General features: G+C 42.6%; 1 protein-coding gene and 1 long non-coding RNA gene across 2 annotated transcripts; one reads left to right on the top strand and one right to left on the bottom strand.

The window, feature by feature from the left end:
* Positions 1 to 6,442: 6,442 nt before the first annotated feature.
* Positions 6,443 to 14,604, bottom strand: lhx4 (LIM homeobox 4). The gene is made up of 6 exons (XM_026305188.1): positions 14,511 to 14,604; positions 10,880 to 11,051; positions 9,018 to 9,220; positions 8,365 to 8,519; positions 7,705 to 7,876; positions 6,443 to 6,975 (listed from the first exon to the last, which is right to left on the bottom strand). Exons 1-6 carry the CDS (start codon positions 14,587 to 14,589, stop codon positions 6,587 to 6,589), a joined length of 1,170 nt encoding a protein of 389 aa, XP_026160973.1. The 5' UTR covers positions 14,590 to 14,604; the 3' UTR covers positions 6,443 to 6,586.
* On the top strand, positions 6,839 to 9,613 carry LOC113129285 (uncharacterized). Its single transcript, XR_003295594.1, has 3 exons — positions 6,839 to 7,063; positions 9,033 to 9,308; positions 9,563 to 9,613. It is a non-coding gene; the product is annotated as an uncharacterized LOC113129285 (long non-coding RNA).
* Positions 14,605 to 20,930: the final 6,326 nt, after the last annotated feature.

Below are 20,930 nucleotides of genomic sequence, written 5' to 3'. Positions count from 1 at the left end.
TGGTAGTGAATTGAGATGCAAGTGAGCTGTGCTTCACATGAGGTGAGTTGAAATCTCTCCATGCGATGTCTGTGTTTGCATCTGTCCCGTCCTTCTCTCCATCACGGTTCACGGTGGGAAAGGAGGGCTGGGGATTCTGTCCCTCAAAAGTATAAACATTCGCTTTTAAAATCTTGAGCCGCAGAGCCTGGCCCAATGAAATCTTCAGCATCTCTCCTTATGAATTTTGAGGAGGAGTCCTGCGTGAGTCGAGAGGAAGCCTTTTGAGTATTCAACATGAGTCTGAGACATGATGTGCTACGATCCCACAAAGAGACAACCAGCGACCATCTCACTGTTATGAATTCCACCCACATCCAGCCATTAGGCTGTTGGTGTATCACTAAAGCCTGTTTGGGGCCCGGTGTTGTCTCCTTTTTGCTTCCTAAACCCCGTAATACTGGCTTGAGGTAAGAGAGGGTGACGGCAGTCGTACTTCCCCCCCGACTCGTCTGCAAGACTCTGACACTAAGCCCATTATGCTTCCATTATGGGGCTTCAATTTTCCTCTGAGCTCTTCACTTTTGACACTGCAGCTTCCTCCCTCTCCAAACCGCAGACTCACACACCCCCCAGGCCCCAGTATCGTACAGCCATTCTAAATATTTATGCATTTCTCATAGGTGAAAAGTAATAAACTACATTTACTAAAGTAGTAAACCAAAGTACAGTCTTGAGGAACCAGTACTTTGCTTGAGTGCTGCAATATTATGCAACTTTCTACTTTTAGGGCACTTTATTTTGGGAAGAAATTTTGGTGAGGCTTTTTACTTGCCAGCAGCTGTTTACAGTGGCCCTATAAGCAATACTACATCTCAACTAAAGGCACTTTAGCAAGGGTTTATACACCACATAAGAGCAGGACCCTGAAACTACATGGAATGCAGCCATTTTTTAATGTTCCTCATTATATCTGTGCTTTTCCTGCTATCACAAGCCAAAATGTCTGCAGAGAGAAAAAAATGTATTGATGGCCAACCCATTTTCCACCTGAGCTACAGCCGTGCAAATTTAAAATCACAGCACCCATCAGCTTCCTGTTACATAGGTATTTAAGGATCTGCATGTGTTCTCAGTCTGAAGCATGTTGCAGTGTCTTGGGGAACCATTTAGTAAATCAAGTACCGAAGTTGATGCATAATGATCTAATTAGCAGACAGATACATGTTTTATCACTTACTGTTTTCATTTTCACTGTTACCTAACAAAACGTGTTCATGCTAAAACTCAAGCAAAAGGACTGAGAGCATTTTAAAGCAGTTTTCAGTCTGTGTGGATCCTGGCCAACACCTGTGAGGTATTTGTAGATGTGTGTGCACCTCTCAAACAATTCCTCCAGTAATCTTTCCTCCATCTCTCCTCTTTACCACTCTCATCACTCTTCTCTTTGTCTTTCTCTCACCATTGGCCCTCACACTGGTCCTCTCTCTCTGCTATAAAAGCCATGCCGTGTCGTTGCTTTGGCCAGCTCTTAATGCAGCCACCCCCTATCCACCCCCCAAACACACACACACACACACACACACACACACACTTCTCCACCTCCTTCATCTTCTCTTTACGCTGCAGCACACACACACACACACACACACACACATTGAACAGCATGGCTGGGAACCCAACAGTAAGCAGAAATCCCTCTGCTACTGAAACGCTGCCCACCAATATCACAGAGGCTCATTCACCTGTGTGTGTGTGTGTGTGTGTGAGAGACATTAATGCTTTTTATAGTTTATGGCTATGAACAAGCGTTTCTGCTATTCACCAGCACTACCACAGCTGTTGAACTTCAGATACACATCCGGACCATGAGAGAACTACAATGGAGACTGGGGTTCAGTACAGTTCTTGTCATGGTTCCTTCAGGTTCATGAAGCCCCGACACACACACACACACACACACACACACACTCCCCCTCTTACCTGTCATCTGTCTGATCTCTGTAGCAGGATGATTATTGAGTGGAAAAGGCCCAGTTTCACATTAAAACAGCACTGAGCTCTCAACCTTGAGGATGTCATTGAGAGGCCTCTGTTTGACTCCAGCTCCTCTTTGAGACTCACTCCGTCATCCTGCGGATCATTGTTCACTGCAGGCAGCGTGGAGTCATTTGGGGAGAAAAATGCCCTGTCTTGATGCTGCAAGATTGACTTTCAGGCCAACACAAATCCTATCTATTTTGCATGTTAATTTATTCCCTTTAGCTTCAAACAAAAAAAAACAGTTTCCTTCAGGAAGTTTGTAATAAAAGCCTTGCGATCGATGATAATAGCATTTGTGCTTGTGTTTGTCATCTTCGCAAAAGCAACAGTGGTGGAGTTTCCACAGATTTATTTGTATACTAGTGCTGTAAGTGGCGTGTAAATTATCCTAACTGTCTGTGTGGCTCTTTATCTTTGTAAGGCACTACTATTAGAGCCTATCCATTAATGCCCGTAGTCCAGCCAATCAATGCTTAAATAAAAATCAGTTCAATTTGTAGCGTTTTATGCAAACGTGCTAACTCCAACCAGGCTGACTCTTTGCTTTTTGTTTTTATAATGCAACAGGAATAGCTAAAACACAAAGGAATCAATAACACTTAAGTTTGGGTTAGGTTGGCCCGCTCTCAGACAAATGCTGCACGTTGCTGCATACAAATGAGTTTGATACAGATGTACACTGTGGTGTAATTTCATTATAATTCTATACAGACTTAGCCAACACCATAGTTACTGGGAATAAATCCACTGAAACCTGAGAGATTTTAGCAAAGCATCAGCCAGGAGCCGTACCAACATGTGAACAGCTTCGGTCAGGGCCGGAGCCATCGTTAAGGACGGTGGGGTCACGTCCTCAGAGAGAATCTATAGATCTGAAAAACACGTTCAGGAGGTTAAATTCTACAAAAACATTGGAAACTCCTGCTCATGTTGGGGAGGTGTATTTTTTTATTATTATTTTCAGGGTGTTTTATGCCTTTATTAGTAGGGAGACATTCAGATATGACCATGTTAGGGATGGCAGCGTCAGTCTGACCACCTGACCACCTTGGTTAAGAAATAGCTCGGCGAATGTTGGATGCATTCACACACTCACGGCCTCCTGGGGATAGATGGTAATTACACTGGTGATCCCTGAACGCCACAGTCAGATCAGACTTTCTGTTAGACTAGCACTTGAGTTTATGACCCTATAAACAAATAACAGAACAAATTCCCATCAGCCTCTGCTGTCGCTTGTGTTCAGTGCTAATTAGCATGTTAGCATGACAACAAAGCTGGTGAGGATTTCCTGCCAACATCACCATGTTAGGGTCGTCCTTATGAGCACCTTGGGAAGCTAATTCTGATTTTTAAAAAATCAACAAAAACAACTGAAAAAGATTTAGTGTTCTCACCTCAGAATTACAAACATGTGACATGTTTAATGACAACCAGTTTTCATCCGCTTTGACATTTGGTCATGTTAGTTTTTTTTATGAGCTGAGTGGCTGGAAATCCTGGCTACAGACCTGCATGTGGTCTATTTACCAGCCTGACATATTGACATACAAGCTAACTCCCTGCATATGGGCCACATTCCCTGACCACAAAGCATATTTGCCAATATTTCACAAAGCACTCTACAATTAGTTAACAGCACAGGGATTAAGGATAGATTTGACAGTGCAGCGCTGCAATCTGCTGCCGTGTCTCTTCAGCACTGAGAGGATCAGAGAAACAGTCAGTCTGGCATCTGTTTCTCCACTTGTTTTCTCTCTCTCCTCTTTTTTTCTTTTCTCTCTTCATGCATCTTTCTTGTCACCCCCCACCCTCGGGCGAGGGAGGAAAGCAGCATCAATCACTGTTAACTGACTGACCACTGTCTGTTGGTGGTACTAAATGGATCTCCACAATTGAATAGAGGCCTAAGTGTGTGGTAAATGCTCTCAATGGGTAAATGAATTTGCGGGTTAACTCGCTCTAAGAGCGTTTAGATAAGGCAAAATAATAAAAACACCTACAGCAGATATTTTTCTTTTGATATATTGAAAACAAAGTTCAGCTGAAAATCTTAAGCCTCACATTCATCACCGCAGGCCTGGTGTATTAAAGACAAAAGCACCCGAGGGTAACCCAAAGACATTTCAGCTTTATTTTCCTCATATAGATTTGACTGTACACGGTTCATACCATTACACAGAAGGCATAAATGAATAAATTCAGTGCTCTCTTTTACATCTTTTTCAAAGACACATGGCAATAATAAATAGCGCTCATGAAACAAGACGATCAACACGTTTTTCAAACTGTACAAAATTTACAACAATTAAGATGCAAACTTCTGAGGCAACACAGACTTGAGAAAACTGTAGTGGTAATGGGTTTTTATATGATTTTCACTTAGCACTATAGATTACACCCTCTACTTTACACCATAAATATTTTTAAAATATGGGGTAGCAATGAAGCACTTACTGGCTATCTGCTGGGACGCTGGGACGAATACAGGGAATAAGCAAGGTAGCAATTTCTCATTTAAGAGGGATATAAACCATTGAATTAGGTGATTTGTTTTAATTAGCTGGTACATATGAAATAACCATAGTACAGGAGATCAACAGGCTTGATCTGTATGACCTTTTAAAAGATAATGCTAATTTTAAAAGATAATTTTATTATTTCCCAAATGTATTTTAATTTTAAAATAAATTATACTACAACTAACAACTGTCAGATATATGAAGTAGCAACACTTTACTAATTTCTCCTGATTTGTTATCCCAATAATAAAATTACTACAGTGTGTAATTGTTAAAGTGTCCTCAGTAATCAAACCAGTTTAATTGAAGTAATAGAAGGAAGTTGTTACCCCTTGTTGCCCAAGCTTTGCCTTCCTCCCCTGTACCCACACAACAATCCCAGCCCAGTTTCACAGTGTTTCATTGATACCATGTATTTAGAAATAATCACACTGTAATTTATGGGCTATAATCTGTTAACTGAGTTAGTTTCTGTTTACTGATTCGCTTTCTTGCTCTTCAATAGGATGCTCTGGTAGAAAAAGGACGTGACAATCAAAAGGGCGAACACGTGGATGAGATTTCTTATCTTAAATAGGCAAATAGAAACAAGAATGAAGATCTCAGTGATGTGTTTGAAGCAAATGTAGGTCAAAACGGCCGCTGTTTTTAACATGCTCGACAGGTCAAATCAAACTATTAGTTGCTTTTACGGCTCAAAAGCATTTTGAAACGATGACAAACAGGGGATCTACTTTTCTCGGTTGTTGTGGGGGCCTTTGAGAGGCGGCTGATGTGGCCTGGGCTGCAATAAACATCACCCCAGTGGATTCTACAGTAGAGTATCTGCGCTGTATGTGGCCGTCTCCGTGGTAATCCCTCTGACATGGAGGCCAGGCAGTGGGGGAACAGGCTGACAACATATCTGGGATCAGTAAGTAGGTTGATAGCAGGCAAAGCTAGAGCTCTGCTGGACTGAGTAGATTACCAAGAGAAGCCTGGATCAGACAAGGAAACAGACGCACCAACACAACGGGGAATTTTCCTCAGTGTTCCTGCTAATACTTACTGGTGTTTTGAATGTCGAAGAAATGTTTTGCATTCCTCCTCATCGTACAGCTGTGTGAACAAATTAAAATATTGGATGTGTGATATATTAATAGATCCTCCAGCTCGTACGCTCTGCTTCCTGGTAAGTCTGGAAAGAGATAATTTAACACTGACAGACGTCCGCTCTCAGACAGCTTTTACACAGACAAGAACAAGTCGAGCACCTATAAATATAGAAGAGAGACCTGCTGCAGAGCAAACGGTGTTCGCCCTCATTCAAACAGAGGAGACATCGGCTTCTACGGACGGACGGACGGACGGACGGACAGACCAATGGCCATCTACTTCCTAATAACTTGTAAGCTTCAGCAATACATTAAAAAACATTTGCATGGTTCAAAATTCACACTTGTGCCACTGTTTTTGTAAATTTCTCTTCCAATGAAACACTGTGTTTTTTGCCTTGTGCATATGTCTCTCACCCTTTTTCTCTTTTGCCTCTGCATTCCTGTCCATGTGTGTAGAAAGACGAGAGGAGAGTAAAGTGCATTGCCAATGGAAAGGCTTCGATATGGCCGGACAGCGGTCCTACTCACTTTGAATCAGAAGCATGCAGGTGCCTCTTGGGTCTCACAAGGACTTTGATCTAGACTGTAGCCCTAACATTAGACAGGGATGGTTTCTTTTGGGGGACGAGACAATATTACCTCCCCTGTGAGCATAATCCACCAACATATTAGAAATCCAGTCTCATTTTTAGCAAGATACGAACAAAATAAACTCAGGTGATAACGAAAATCATATGATACAGCGTTGAGATCGAACATTCAGTGGTGCGGAGGTGTTCTGCAAACTGCCTCAGACTCCAGACTGCCTCACCCATACCACAGCTGAGAGTCACACTTCTCCTCTTCCCTCTGCTCCTCATCCACCATCATGGAACATAATACCAGTCTTAGAGGGTGATATGTAAAAAGCCTTGTGAGTCTGTTTTGCCGTATCCCCACAGAGACTCAAAACTGGGAATGGTCCATCTCGTCCAGCCATGAGGCGGGACTGGTGGGGAAGTCTGGGTATCCCGTACTGCTGCCTGTGGAGAGATCTGAGGTGGGGCCCCCTGCCATGGCCCTCAGAGCCTGTCCCACACCACCGGGTCCCCCTTGCGACACCAGACTGTCCATGTTGAAGCCCAGGTTGTTGAGGAGAGGGGTGTGGCCGGGCAGAGAGGCGATGGAGGAGGGCGACTGGGGGAGGCCGTAGGGGCTCGCTGCTCGGATGTCATGGTAGGGTTGTCCTGCTGCGTCAACTGAGAAGCCGCCGTTCAGCACCTGGCTGCTAGTCACGTCCCCGACACTCCCATAAAGCCCATTGGTGTGACCCAGATCTGATAGGACTTGGTCGTCTGTGGAGGAGACAGCATCACTCAGCATGAGAGGTGGAAAAACCGACACACCAGGGGATTCAGGAAGTGGACCGGCCACGTTTTGTTGGTAAGAAAGGAAATGCCTTATGTTCTTCTCTAAGAAAAGAGGTCTAGATGTGTGCAATTACCGCAGCACAGAATATTTGTTTCCATCTCATTCCCTCCCCTGGGTGGCTTCAATAACAACACAGCCTCACAGCGCTTTCTCTCTAATTGACTAAAAGCCTCACATGCTTTATAGAGTTTCTGTCACCATGTTTTCATTTCTCATAAAAACTGCCTTCTTTTTAAAAGTGGCTTGAAGACTTTTATGACTACCCAAAACAGGGATTGCAAACATTAAATAACATAGGGATGTCTAAAGTGTCATTTGCGTCACACTCAGGACCCTCCCTCTTTTCCAATGAGCCACATCACGTCGAGAAGAGGAGGCAGGAGGACGCGTCAGCCGTAGGGAGGTGTGAGGGGAATGGGAAATGAGAATGCCATTTTGAATTTGCCTGAGAATGACACCGTGCATTGAACAGCACAAGGAAACAAATGAGTTGCCACAAAGACACATTCAATTGCTGCTGCACTTGTGTCATTTAGCAGCTTGTAGGCTTCCCTCCCTAATCTCATTAGCACGACTGACAATTCTCTGTCAGGGCTCGCTGTCTTAAGCAATACCAAACATGCGCTCAGTTAAAGTTATCACACAACAGGTACCTCTGAAGCTCAGTTCACTGTCGCTGAGTCCCGCGTCGTCAGCTGAGCTTTCCTTCTCCACTTTAGTTCCTCCTCGGCTGCGTTTGACGCTTTTATAAAACTGAGTCCAGCGATGCCGACCCGCATCCTTCTTCAGTCGCTTTTCCTTTGCTCGCCTGTTCTGGAACCAAACCTGGCAGAGATAGTAAGAGACAAAACAACAGCTAGTGTAATCACTTCAAACCAATGAACTGTGTTGGTTGAACCAAATCAGTGTGTGTTTTTACTGAATAGTTTGATTAATACATGCAGATGCAAATGACTGAGGTCCTCACATTAAATATAAGTTGTAAAGCTATTTGTGTCATGTCAAACCATCTATTTATCTCTTCAGCTCTTCAGGAAAAGTCGCTTCATAGTCTGAAATCCCTGATAACAAAGGCCATGATCCACATTTTAAAACACACAGGTGGAACCTGCATTAGGACCTTAGCCTGTAATCAGGAGCTAAAATAATTGTGATAAAGTTGAATTATTTAGAAAATAGTCGTTTAAAGATGCTCTGATCAGGAGGAGATTCTGTGGCGTTTTTGATTTAATGAGAAACCAGCCTGGAGATAATGTGGAGTCTTTTGCAGAAACGTAGACGTCTACAACATGAGAACAGGCAGAATCCTCTACCTGCACTACTCTCATGTCCAGGCCCGTCTCTGAGGAAAGCTGCTCTCTGACGTGGCGTGCCGGCTTCGGCGAGTTTTTGTAGGCACTTTTTAGGGTCTCCAACTGCTTGGCGGTGATGGTGGTCCTTGGTCGCTTGGTCCCTGCCTCTGAATCATCTGAAAACAACGTTACAAATGTGAACGATTCTTCTTACGTCTGTCCCGTCACCCAGCCGGTGCCCCTTTTCCTGGAGTGTATGTATGTTAGATGATGTGAATGAGAATGTATGGGAGTGTATTATTGTCCTTATGCATCTGTCCCATTCCCACAGCGAGGGCATAAATCTATTCTGGACCAGTGGATCAGAGCTGCTGGGGCTGCACCATATAAGAGTGTTACTTTACTTTACATAATCAATCAGAGATGCATGGAAATGTTATAAGAGAGGGAGGGAGAGAGACAGCATACACACCCAGACGACAAACAATATAGATCCACCGTCAGTAGTCATTTCACTGCATTACACAGTGTATATACTGCAGCTTTAGCTTTCAGCACTGAAGCACAGACAACTGTTTCAGGATCTAATGATTAAATGAATCTTAACACAAATCTGTTTTGTTTTTTTTTTCGTTAAGTCTTAACTCAATGTTTTTTAATTCATGCACTCATACCATTTTGTTTTGCAGTCTCATAATCCACCTTGCACACCAGCCTCCCATCTTCCATGAGATAAAACTCGTCCCCGGTGGCTAGCTGCCGGCTGCACATGATGCAGGCAAAGCAGTGTAGGTGATACACAAAGTCCTGTGCCTTCCGAACAACCTGCGTCGGAGGGATCCCCTGTTGGCATGATGCACATTTTGTTCCAAAACGCCTGCAGGAAAACATGAAGAGAGAGCTGCCATTAGAAATTTTAATGCGAAACACCAGATGATGGAGGTGGCACAGGCTGATGGAGATGAGTGAGTCCAACTGAGATTAAAATTTCAGATACTAGTCGGATATTTCTTCAATTGCAGCCCAGAATGATGACACAGTGTCTGTATTAATAGAAGCTCCAGCTATGGTGGGGGGAAATATCAGCACTGGAATGTATTTGTGTTAACGATAGACCTGTCTGCAGGCTGATGGATAGAGAGGATCAATGCACTGTGTGGGGCGTGTGTGTGTGTGTGTGTGTGTGTGTGTGTGTGTTTGCATGTTTATGTTTTTGCAGATGAAGTACTGAGAGCTAAAGAGGAAGAGGAGGTGGAGGCGAAGGAAAAAGGGGAAAAAGAAAAGAGGAAGAGGAGGAGGAGGAGGAAGGGTACTCACAGTAAACAGACCCTGAGGAAAACCAATAAAACACTGACTCAGGAGAGGCTTTAAATCATACAGCCAGCCCACAGAAATAAAAAAGAGCAAGGTGAAGCCTCCAAATCACTACTGGGAAACACACACAAGTAATACTGGTGTGTATGTGTACTTTTATGTATGTGTGTGTTCTCCAGTCACAGTTTGAACATGCAAACGCCCCCTGCTACTGTCCCCTGGGTCAGCTAACACAGTTAGCTCTCAGTGAGACTCCAGAGCTCTTTAGGTCTCATTCAAGCTCTGAGCATTAAACCCTTTCAAACATGATTTAGTAAAAAGCTCAGATCTGCTGATCCTGTTGTGGATAAAAGTCAAACTCAATTTTCTTCTGTAATGTCCCAGAAATCCAATAGTTGATTGAAAGAAAGAAAGAAAGAAAAAGCAGTTTTTGAGCATTTCTTTTAATTTTTCCCTCTCTCTCCTGATGTTATCAAAACAGAATAGCCACTAAATGTGAATCAAAGAACATAAAGACAAATTATTATCAATATAGTCTGCGCAATATATATATATATAAGCTATAATAAATTATAATTTGAATATTCCAGCATGGTGCCTTAAACTGGGCTAAATAATAGTATTTGTAGGTTTAATAAAATCCTACAAAATTTGTAATTCAATTAAAAATGATAATTCCATTAACCCAAGTTATAAAATCAATATGTTACCAGTGTTATCAATTTATCAGCTTTCATTATCAATGTTTTGCTGCAGAAAGTTCACACATTTTACTGCCTCAAACTCAATTAGCTCACGTTAGCTAACTTAGCCTCAGCTTGTTAATAATGCAGCACTTTCTAAAGACTAAAGCACGATTCATAAATAATCTAATAATCTAAAAAACAATAACAACAGAAACTTTACATTATAAAGGAAAAACCTTTAACGCTAAGTTACTTTCATATAGAAACAAGTGGGCTAGTCAGGCTAATAACTGAAGCTAGGCTAACATTAATGTTGTTCTCTACATATCAAATCAAATGGAGAAGATGTTTAATAATTTGCCATGTTTCAATTAAAAGCTGATATTTTTTATTCTCTTATCAAACCAGTTATTGGACAAAATGTTATGTCCTTAATAAAAAGAGTCAGAGTTTTCTCACAGTTTTTAAAAGAACATCTCTGTAATAAGTGAAGATAAATCATAATAAGACAATGAGCTGTAGGAAAGTGTACTGACTTGAAGAAGTCCTCCTTGCAGTAGACGCTCCCTGCCCTGGAGAAGCATTTGTCGGCCAGAGGAGTCTGGCAGTCTGCGCACTTGAGGCACTTGGAGTGCCAGTGTCGGTCCAGCACCTTCAGGATGAACTTGTCCAGGATGTGCTGACTGCAGCCCGCACACTGCGGGATTTCTGCGGGGGAAGCACAGTCACGCACTGAGTCAAAACACGCTCAGCATTTTACATCGTTCATTTTGCAGAAGCCCACAGAGGCGAGGAGGGTAAATGAAAATAAATATTAATAATAAATAAATAATAGATCCCACTCAGAAGGTTTCAAAACTCTCTAAACTGAGAGTAACTGCACCTTTACCCGACAACGTTTTATTGTCCCTGTTGTTATTGTAGAATATAATAATTACTGATTGGAAACCTTGGTACAAATACAAATATTTAGTCAAACAATCTCCTCATCCAGTGACAGGAGGCGAAAAGTTTGATGCTGTTTTTGTAGTTTACAGATGATGGTTTGTGTTTTCACCCTGTGATAGTTTATATTTACATCCTGTTTCTTTATGCTGCTCTAATAGCCAACTCTACTTTGGGCTCGTTTTTATTTTTTATTTTTAGGTCTGCTGTCATCGTTGGATAAGGATCAATGTCATGGCTAAAAACTAAAAAGTGCCCATTTACTTTTCTATTTGAAGTATCTGCCCCTGTCCAAGGTGCTGAACTGTGAGTGTTACCCATCGGTGCACACGTTTTATTTTGTCATATCAATGTTTCTTTATTTCGTTAATCGCCTTTGTTCTAGATCTTGGTCTTAATTCGCCTTTTAATGTGTTCTGGACGATTATTTCAGTCTTGGATGGGGGCAGTCAGTGTCAGTGGGCGAGGCGGGATCCAGATGTAAATCAGGGTCAAAGGCGAGATTAAATTTAATTACCTTTTCCTTTTTTCTTTCTTTCTTCTCTTTTTTTCTTTTTGTTATAAAAAGCACAGAAAAAGGTAAATTACCTTCCGATTCCCTAATATTACCAAAATGTGTGGTGCGCATCGAAGATTAACTAAGATTTTAAAAAAGTAAAATAAATATGCACGAATCAATGCGAAAGTCTGTTGTTGGCCCACATTTACGCTCAAATCCTGACCTTTAAATAAACACCAAACCCCATAATTTAGTTTATTTATTCAATGTCAAAACCAGATGTGTTCACCGCTTTTACTCCACAGCGACGTTTAATTAAATGTAGTTTTCCCATTATCTCTAACAGAGATGTAACGCGTGATTAATGTGACAAAGGCCTCGTCCTATCATCTATAAATGATCAATACTGATGATTTCCTTATGCCTTTAATCTTCCTCACTTATTCTCTGGAGCCAGATTTACAGGATTTTCTTAGGGAAACATCCGCTCATGAAAAAATCAGACACAAACGTCAGAAAACAGCAGCAGAAACACAGACACACCTTTTCTTAGCTGAGACATGACAATGACCGTGTAGCTGCAAACAGCATTTTATGGACGTTTAAAGTACAAGTGCAGGTCCTTAAATAATAGACTGTAATATTTTTGTGATTTTTTTCTCTCCATAATTTTTAATTTATGTCACAGCACATGCGTTTAAATGCCAAATACCTCGGTGGAAATATGCTGATCTGTTCGCCTTTTTCTGAATAGGAAGAAATAATTTAAAAAATAATAGTAAAAAATAATAATAATAATTTGCAGGAAATATTCAGTCTGGCTTGAATCTGCGGATGAACACAGGAAATACAGAGCGGCATTCCTGCACAGGCTCGGGTCTTTGTTTCCTTTAAGACAAAGACGATGAGATGTGGAGAAAATATCTGCAGAGGAGCTTTTTGTTTTTTAAATGAGGCATTTTAAGTGTCCTGACGTTAAGTGGTGGACGGAGCTGAGCGTCTCGTGGAGAGAGAAGTGGTGCTGAAAGGAGAGCTGCACGATTCTTGGCACAGACAGAGCGTGCACCGTCCAGCTCCAGCGTGCGTGTGTGTGTGTGTGTGTGTGTGTGTGTGAGAGAGAGAGAGAGGGACCTCGTGCATTCAGGAAGTATTCTTATCTTAGTATCTGTTGCCGCCACATTCAGCCTCATCGCCTCCATCATGTCACCCAACACACTATAAAAGATATTTTTACGCCGCTTTTTTTCCATTTGGCAGCCTCCTGTTTTCAATTGTCTAATGATTTGTGCTAATTAAAGGTGAGGTAAACACTTTATATCCCAGACTAACAGCCTGCAGGTTGAGGTCTGGGGGTAATTGCCCTGAGTCAGCAGAGGACTCTGTCTCTGCTATGAAAAATGTTTCTCTCAGTTTTCTGCTGCTTTGATTCCCGGAATAATCCAGGTTTATTTCCAGGGTGGATGCTGGCGCTGCAGGGGGGTGAGTGGCAGGATCTTTTCCCAATCTTTTAATCTGCATTTATAAAATTAAAGAGCATAAGCCGGGCACATATAGGCTGTTTCTCTTTGGTCAGGTTTAAATACTTCACCGAACAGGCTGCGAGGCTTTTTTTTATTCCACCTGACGTGTTTTTTGGGATATGGGACTAAACAGGTGACAATAATCTGGTTTTTCTTTATTTCTGGTTTTTTCTTTTGGATTATTTGGAAGCCAATTTTAAGATTTAGGGAAAACGAGATATTTAGAGCTAGAAAATGAATAATTTTGATATTTATTATTTGATCATCAGTGTTTTGAAACCAAAGACCAGTCTAGTGGTTTTGCTGCGGCCTATTAGACTCGGTCCATCTGGACATTTTATTAACTCGCTTATAAATAATTAGGTCAGAGCAGAAATGTACCTTCTATCTATTGTAGGAGCAGATTATAAAAGGCCTGGCACAGATTAACACACCGAGACGACCAGATGTGAGGAATTTATCGCCTTTAAAAATAAAAGTGTGTGATCAATGTTTGGTTTTAGGCTCAATTAATAATGGCCTAAAGGAATTAATCAGCTTTAAAGCTCCACTGACTGTGGAGCATAAACACTGAAACCAACACTTGGGCCTTGCAGAGAGAAAACAAGGTGTCTCAGGTATTTTTTCATTTAACAGTAATGAGCGTCAGTCAAAGTCAGTGTGTGTTTGTCTGATGGGTGATGACAACTGCGTCTGATCTCTTGACCATGCAGGCTCGTTTACAAATTAACAGCTGCCTGGGAGTCTCACGGCGTAAGAGCAGCTTCCTGATGTCGGATGCAGCAAAGTTTGAAGCCAAACTGCAGAATTAAATACCATTATTTTAAAAGATGAAGGTGGAATCATCTTTGAGGGTGATAATAACCAAAGTGCCATCCTTTGCACTGAAAAACTGTTGCAGCCTATTGCACAATTCAGCCTGTAGCCCTGCGAGGCTGCAGATTAATGGGATATGCGGGATTCACATCGCTTTCCTTTGAGGTCATGGAAATGTAACGCATCATCTAAGGCCTATTTTTGTAATAAGAGCACATCATCGGCCTGTACGTGCCGATCTAAGACAGAGAGGTTCCGTCGCCTCTTCTTCGGTCGAGTTACTGCGATAAACCCCATCTCCCTACAGCGAAATCCTGCAGCGCGCCAGCCGCTTCCCAGATGAACCGCCTGCTCGCCACAAACAGGAAGGTAAAGAAAAGGTCTTACGTTGCAGTGGCACTCCGAGAATCTCCGGTAAACTCTTTACAGGACTCTCTGTCGGTAGGACCGCCGCACTTTGCATCATCGTGATCCAACCCGGGAGACAAACGCACGCATATACACCCGCAACACGGTGGGCGCACTCCCCAGTCCTGTCTTGTGGAGAAAAAAAAAAGTATGATGCTGGGGCCTTTCTCCGCTCTGCAGGGGGGTGGGGGGTCTCCCTCGCTGTCCCGTCAAGCCTCTATCCCTCCTATGTGTCTATTCCCGGGCTGATGTCCGTGCCGTGCTGTGCTGAGCTGTTTTGGAGTGGATCAGACAGGCTGCTCGGTCCATTCAGCGCTGCAGGGGCGGCGGGGCCTGACGTCACCGCAGCAGAAGCTCGCCCGGGGCCAATGGGAGCTCAGGAGGAGGAAGCCCCCTCCGGCCCGGAAAGCATCCTTCATAGGTGAACAAGAGAGGAGGAGAAAGGAGAGGAGGAGAGGCGTCTGACAGGGGATGTGAAAATGTCTCCGGAGAGGCGGGACTTCGCTCCTGTGGAGACCATAAATAGCTCACTGCAGTGGCTCCCGGAGGGGCCCCGGGCCAGCAGGGCTCCTTCAGGGACGTCCCAAGAAGCCAGGAGGATCTGAAACAGTTTCATTTCGATTTCATTGATCCTCTTAAAAATGAACAACGTGGCACTTTAGACAGGAAGACGAGTGTTTCTCAATATAAACAAGTGTCTAAATGCAGGTGAGGCGGTGACACTGAACTGTTCCACCCACTTACCTGCACTTTTATTGGGCTGGAAGAACATCCAGGCTACATGCTTGTGTATTTTTATGTGACAAAATGTCCACAGAAAGAAAACCAATGATATTTTCCTTAATAAGAATGATAAGAATAATTCAAACGCCTATCTCTTGAAAAGCAGGCCTGATATAAACATCTGTTTACCGTGAGAAAATGCCAACCTGGCTTGTTACAAACAGCCACAAAGCGCATGACAGAGGAGCTGGTAGTGGCCACAAGTCTGAGTCAAATTCACAAACACCTCCAGCCGCACATCTGCCCTCGGCACCCTGGCAGCGCCCATGCAGCCGCATCTCTGTCAGTGACAGGTGGGATTAGGAGTCCGGGCGCCGTCCTCCTGACACTGTTCATTTCAGAGCCCGTCGTCTGAGACCGCTCTCCCGGATAAGATATTCCCCCGGAGGGCTGCTAGTTCAAGCTAGATGAACTCAATCTTCGCTTCCAATTTACCTCAAGCGTGGAGAGAAAAGCAGCTTCCCCAGCGGCCCGCCTCCAAAGCAAAACAGGTTGTGCAGATCAGCGCTGAGTCGGTGTGTAGACGAAGGTCTGCACATCTGCTCCCGCACATCTGTATATACACGGTGAAGTCCAGGAAAACAGCTGAGCTCGACTCAAGCAAATTTAACTTTTATTTTAAGTTTATTATTATTGCTGTTGTTGCTGTTGTTGTTGTTGATATTGACCATAAACTTGAATATTTAAGAAAAAAAATGTGTCCTTTAATTAAAAATGAAAATATGCATCGATCAAACTGTTTGGCTAAAAATTACAAAAATGAACGCGATTAAAATTTTTGTTTCTGTTAAAAAATTAGATTTTGTTTGTGTCCAATTTAAATAAAGTCCCAGCCACATTATACTGATTTGTCCTTGTTTCTTTTCCAGTGTTACACATTTCAAACTTCGGGCTGTTTATTAAATTGTTTATACTGTTTATGTACAGTATGGACCCACAATCCCATAAGCCTCTGGGGTTAATGTTTGGAATGTAATTTAGTAAAACGAGAACGCGCATCAAGCTGATTAAAAATAGGGCTGGGTTATTACAGGAACTTTATCCAACCGATACAAAGCTGCAGTCTCCGGGTCAGGTGTGCCCTCCATCCATCCATCCATCCATCCATCCATCCATCCATCCATCCATCCATCCATCCATCCATCCATCCAATCATCTATCCCTCCATCCAATCATCTATCCCTCCATCCAATCATCCATCCATCCATCCATCCATCCATCCATCCATCCATCCATCCATCCATCCATCCATCCATCCATCCATCCCTCCATCCATCCATCCATCCAATCATCTATCCCTCCCTCCATCCATCCATCCAATCATCTATCCCTCATCCATCCATCCATCCATCCATCCCTCCATCCATCCTATCATCCATCCATCCATCCATCCATCCATCCATCCATCCATCCATCCATCCATCCATCCATCCATCCATCCATCCATCCATCCAATCATCTATCCCTCATCCATCCATCCATCCATCCATCCATCCCTCCATCCATCCTATCATCCATCCATCCATCCATCCCTCCATCCATTCATCCATCCTATCATCCATCCATCCATCCCTCCATCCATCCATGGCGCACGTGTGGCAGGAGAATCATCTGGGCTTACTTTATTTTCATTATACACTTTTCCCCTCAAGATCATTCAATATATTCACCTATTCAATTACTGTGATTGTTGGTATTGAGACCCTTTAGCTGCCCTGGAAAACAATGCAGATAAAAATGCTCTTAACCTGTCAGCAAAGTGCAGCACAATTAGAATAATTGACGGATGCAAAATACAGAAAGAGAAAAGATGTGCGCCTACACATCTGCTTTAGTGGGACACTAAATAACGTGATGCGTTTTTCAGCGTTGGACTCGGAATGACTGAATTCATTTCTAGATAGTACAAATAAAATTCTGCAGCAGTTATGCCAGGCTGCACTCAAGCACAGGAATGAAAAGCACAAATTTAACGGTATTATAATAATGAACGAATAAATGATGAATTGTAAAATAATAATTATAATGCGGATTGTGAGAGGTGAGGGTGGACTGAGACGCCACAGGAAAAAAAAAGCAGTAGAGCAGTAGAAGCAGCTCTCGGGCAATAACTCAAGAGGAAAGAGAGGAGGGCGACTCCTTTGCCACCGCCGCTGACCCAGCCACCTCTAATTAGATCTAATATTTCAGTGGACCAGTTCATTGACATCTGCGTTTCACGGATCCACCTTCCCGAGCAGGGAGTCAGAAACACAGAAACACGTCCATCCACACAGGGTGAGGAGGTTAGAGACTGTGACATATACACTGAGGTCCACGCAACAGGCCTGGTTCACAATGAGCCAACACAGCAAACATTTATTATTCTTCTGTGCGTAAAATACAGAATTTTAAAAAATCATCTTTTGCACATGGTCAGGTTTTACAGAGAACAATCTCGTCCACACAAAGAAAATTAAAATGTCAAAAGGGCAAATGTGCCAGTAGTGACGACACTAACATTAACTGTGTGTGCACATGTGCACATGTTTGCAGCCCTTAAATTTCATATTTGCCAGAGATAAAAACAAATATTGAACCTCAGCGACTTCACCTCAGGGAAGATGCATATTTAAGAAAAGCGTAAATGTCCTCACCAGTTGAGTGTGGAGCGTCACCGTGCAGACCTACCTAGTCACCGCGCTGATCTCTGAGGTCTCCCCTTCCTCTCCTGCTCCTCCGAGCCGCTGAGCGCTGTTTCTGCAGGACGACGCGGAGCTTTGCAGAGAGACGCCAGAAGGACGCTCCGCACTTTCCTCCGACATCCACTGACATTAGGCGGCGGTGGCACCGCGTCCTGACCGTTTGGTCCGACAGCAGGAGGGGAACAGAGAGAGGGAGCGAGGCGGAAACCTTAGGAGAGAGCACGGGGGAGAAAATTAAATTGCACTTCGGGGGCAAATTCTATTAGGGAATAGTTATTGTCTCCTGACAGCTCCTGTCCATTTGGGTAATTAGTAGAAGAGATTGGTGGAACAAACGGAATCTATTCCCGTCAGAAATGATATTTTTCAATTCTCTGATTGAACCTGACCTTGTCGTGCTAAGACGAGGCGGTAATAGGCTCATTTGACTGCTAGTAACACGGCTGAGCCAAAAATAACAACAACAACAACAACAATAATAATGATGATGGCGATAAAAATAAATAATAATGATGATAATAATAATAATAATAATAATAATAATAATAATATAGGTCAAATGCTTATTCTGGCAGAGATTTAAATATTTCAATTCTTTTTTCTCCACTAAATGCATCAGATTTCAGGAGCCAAACAATCATTGAGGCTAAAATCAGGACTGACAAACTCAGGGTGTGTGTTTTTTTGTAGAAACCTCAGTGAACAGCAAAGACATAATCCAGGTATATTATCCAGTTTAACATGAAGCCCTGTGCTCCAGTGGAGCCTGCCCAAGGTGGTGCCCTGTTTGTTTGCTGCCCCAGTAAGATGCAGCAACGATTTAATGAAACGTTCTGACACTGAGTCCTACTCATCAGTCCAAATGTTATGGTGGTTATTTCCGCTGTGCACAACAAGCTGACAAACACAGATAATGCAAAGCCTCATTGTTCTTTACTATGAGGAGTGTACGCTCCTCAAAACGATTGTCTCTGTGTTTTTGTGGGATGTGAGGGATGTGAGGCGTGTTGCCTTCAGGGTCCTGGGTTGAGGGTCTCTCCCATTTAATTCAGTTTGCATTACAATCCTCAGAGGATTGATGGAGGTAAAAATGCTGTTATACAGTAAATCTTCATGAAAAGTTGTCTGCCATCAATTATTTCATCAACTTTATTGCTATGAAATCAAATTATTTGGACAACTAAAGATGTTAAAACATTATATGTTTAATATATATATATATATATATATATATATATATAAATTTACATTTAAGATAAACCCTTTTTATTACTAACAAATGGCATTAAAAAAAAAAAAAACTATTAAAGCCTTTTTTGTAACCGTAGGATTTCCACAGAAAACAAAGAGTGACTCTCCCCAGTTAAATGACTGGAGCAGCTTCAGCAGAGTGAATTAAGACAATGTGCCTGACAAGCGTTGGATCTTCTCCAGCTTCATTACCTGAAGACTTCCTGTAAGCAATATATGCTAACTCTAAAAGGGGGTGGGGCTGAGACCAGAACGGAGCAGCAACAGAACAGAACAGAGGAAGTAAAGGTCAGGTTTGTGTTGAAATTAAAGAAGTGCAGTCGAGCATATTATCAAGGCCTAAATGCAGTTGATAGTAGGAGGTTATTGATTGTCTGGGTTTCCCCTCCCTCCTCTCCACGCTTCCACACTCTCTGCTGGGCACAGATGAACTGCGAGGACTTCCAGTTGGCTAAAACCAGAGATACTTCTCTTTCAGCCACGTGGGGGCCAAACAGTAACCACAAGCCAACATCAGAGAGCAAACAATTACGCCAGCAGACAGAGAGTGATTGCACAGGATCACCCAGACACAAATAAACACAGCATTCCCAGTGGTGCAGCACAGAGCGGGACAACCCCCCTTCCTGTCCCCGTTGGTGCAGAGAAGCCACAGCAGCCCGACACGCTGATGCTGCGAGGCCGTTCAGCAGATGTGTAGATGTAGATGAGCGTCCATGTGAAAGATGGAGGAACAGCAGCAGTAAAATGAGATGGATCTGACCCTGCTTGACTCCTGCCTTTCAAAAGCTGAATGTTTAAAAGCAAAAGGGGATCTGGCTTAGTTTGGCTGTGATATATACCAATACCATATATTAACCTCTTTTTCATAATTTATTCACCTTCCCCCTCCCTCGTTCTGCCTGTGTCCACAGCGGGAAGCTTTATAGTATTATTAAAGTCAGAAAGAGAGATGACAGAAAAATGCATCAAGCCCCTCCTGCATTTTAATATCAATACTGGAGGGTAATAAACATCAAGGCAGAGAGCACACAGGAGAGGAGCGACTATAAAACCCTACAATGTCTAATTTATGGAAGACAACAAGAGGGCAGCAGGGTGAGGTTTTTACCCTTCAGTCTGTGCTCTCATCACACAACAAAGGCTCAACGCTGCTTTTCAACAACCAGCACACATGAAAAAGTTGAGAAGAAGGAAACAAGGTGAGTATTGGCTCCAATCTTACCTGTAGGAGCGATGAGGATTTGGACGACGTCTCTAACAGGTGACGCTATAATCACATGACCTGATCGTCGTCATGACATTAAGGCTTTTCATCAAATTGCATGTGTTTCTGTTTCTTTTAAGAAGAGAGCACGTTGGCTTCAGACTTCAGACTTTAATCTGTAACTAGCTTTATGTTGTATGTGCCGTTTTACTCTTTTGAGCCTCTATATTTTATTAGATTCATTTATTCATAATAACTCATCATTCATATGACTGTACTTATTAACTTATTAACACTGCTGTGTCACTACTTTTCCTCCTGGCAAAATAATAAAATAAGATTTTAAAACTTTAAAACTTTATTTATCCCCAAAAGGAAATTCAGGACGAATGTAACTAGTTTTGAAAAATATTGTAAATAATATATAATTTTTTATTATTTGTTGCCGTCATTGAATTTATTGTCTTTTGTCCA

Source organism: Mastacembelus armatus, chromosome 4 (assembly GCF_900324485.2).
Source record: "Mastacembelus armatus chromosome 4, fMasArm1.2, whole genome shotgun sequence".
Taxonomy (NCBI): domain Eukaryota; kingdom Metazoa; phylum Chordata; class Actinopteri; order Synbranchiformes; family Mastacembelidae; genus Mastacembelus; species Mastacembelus armatus.
The sequence above is the reverse complement of the archived record's forward strand: the minus strand, read 5'-3'. Positions and strand labels throughout refer to the sequence as shown.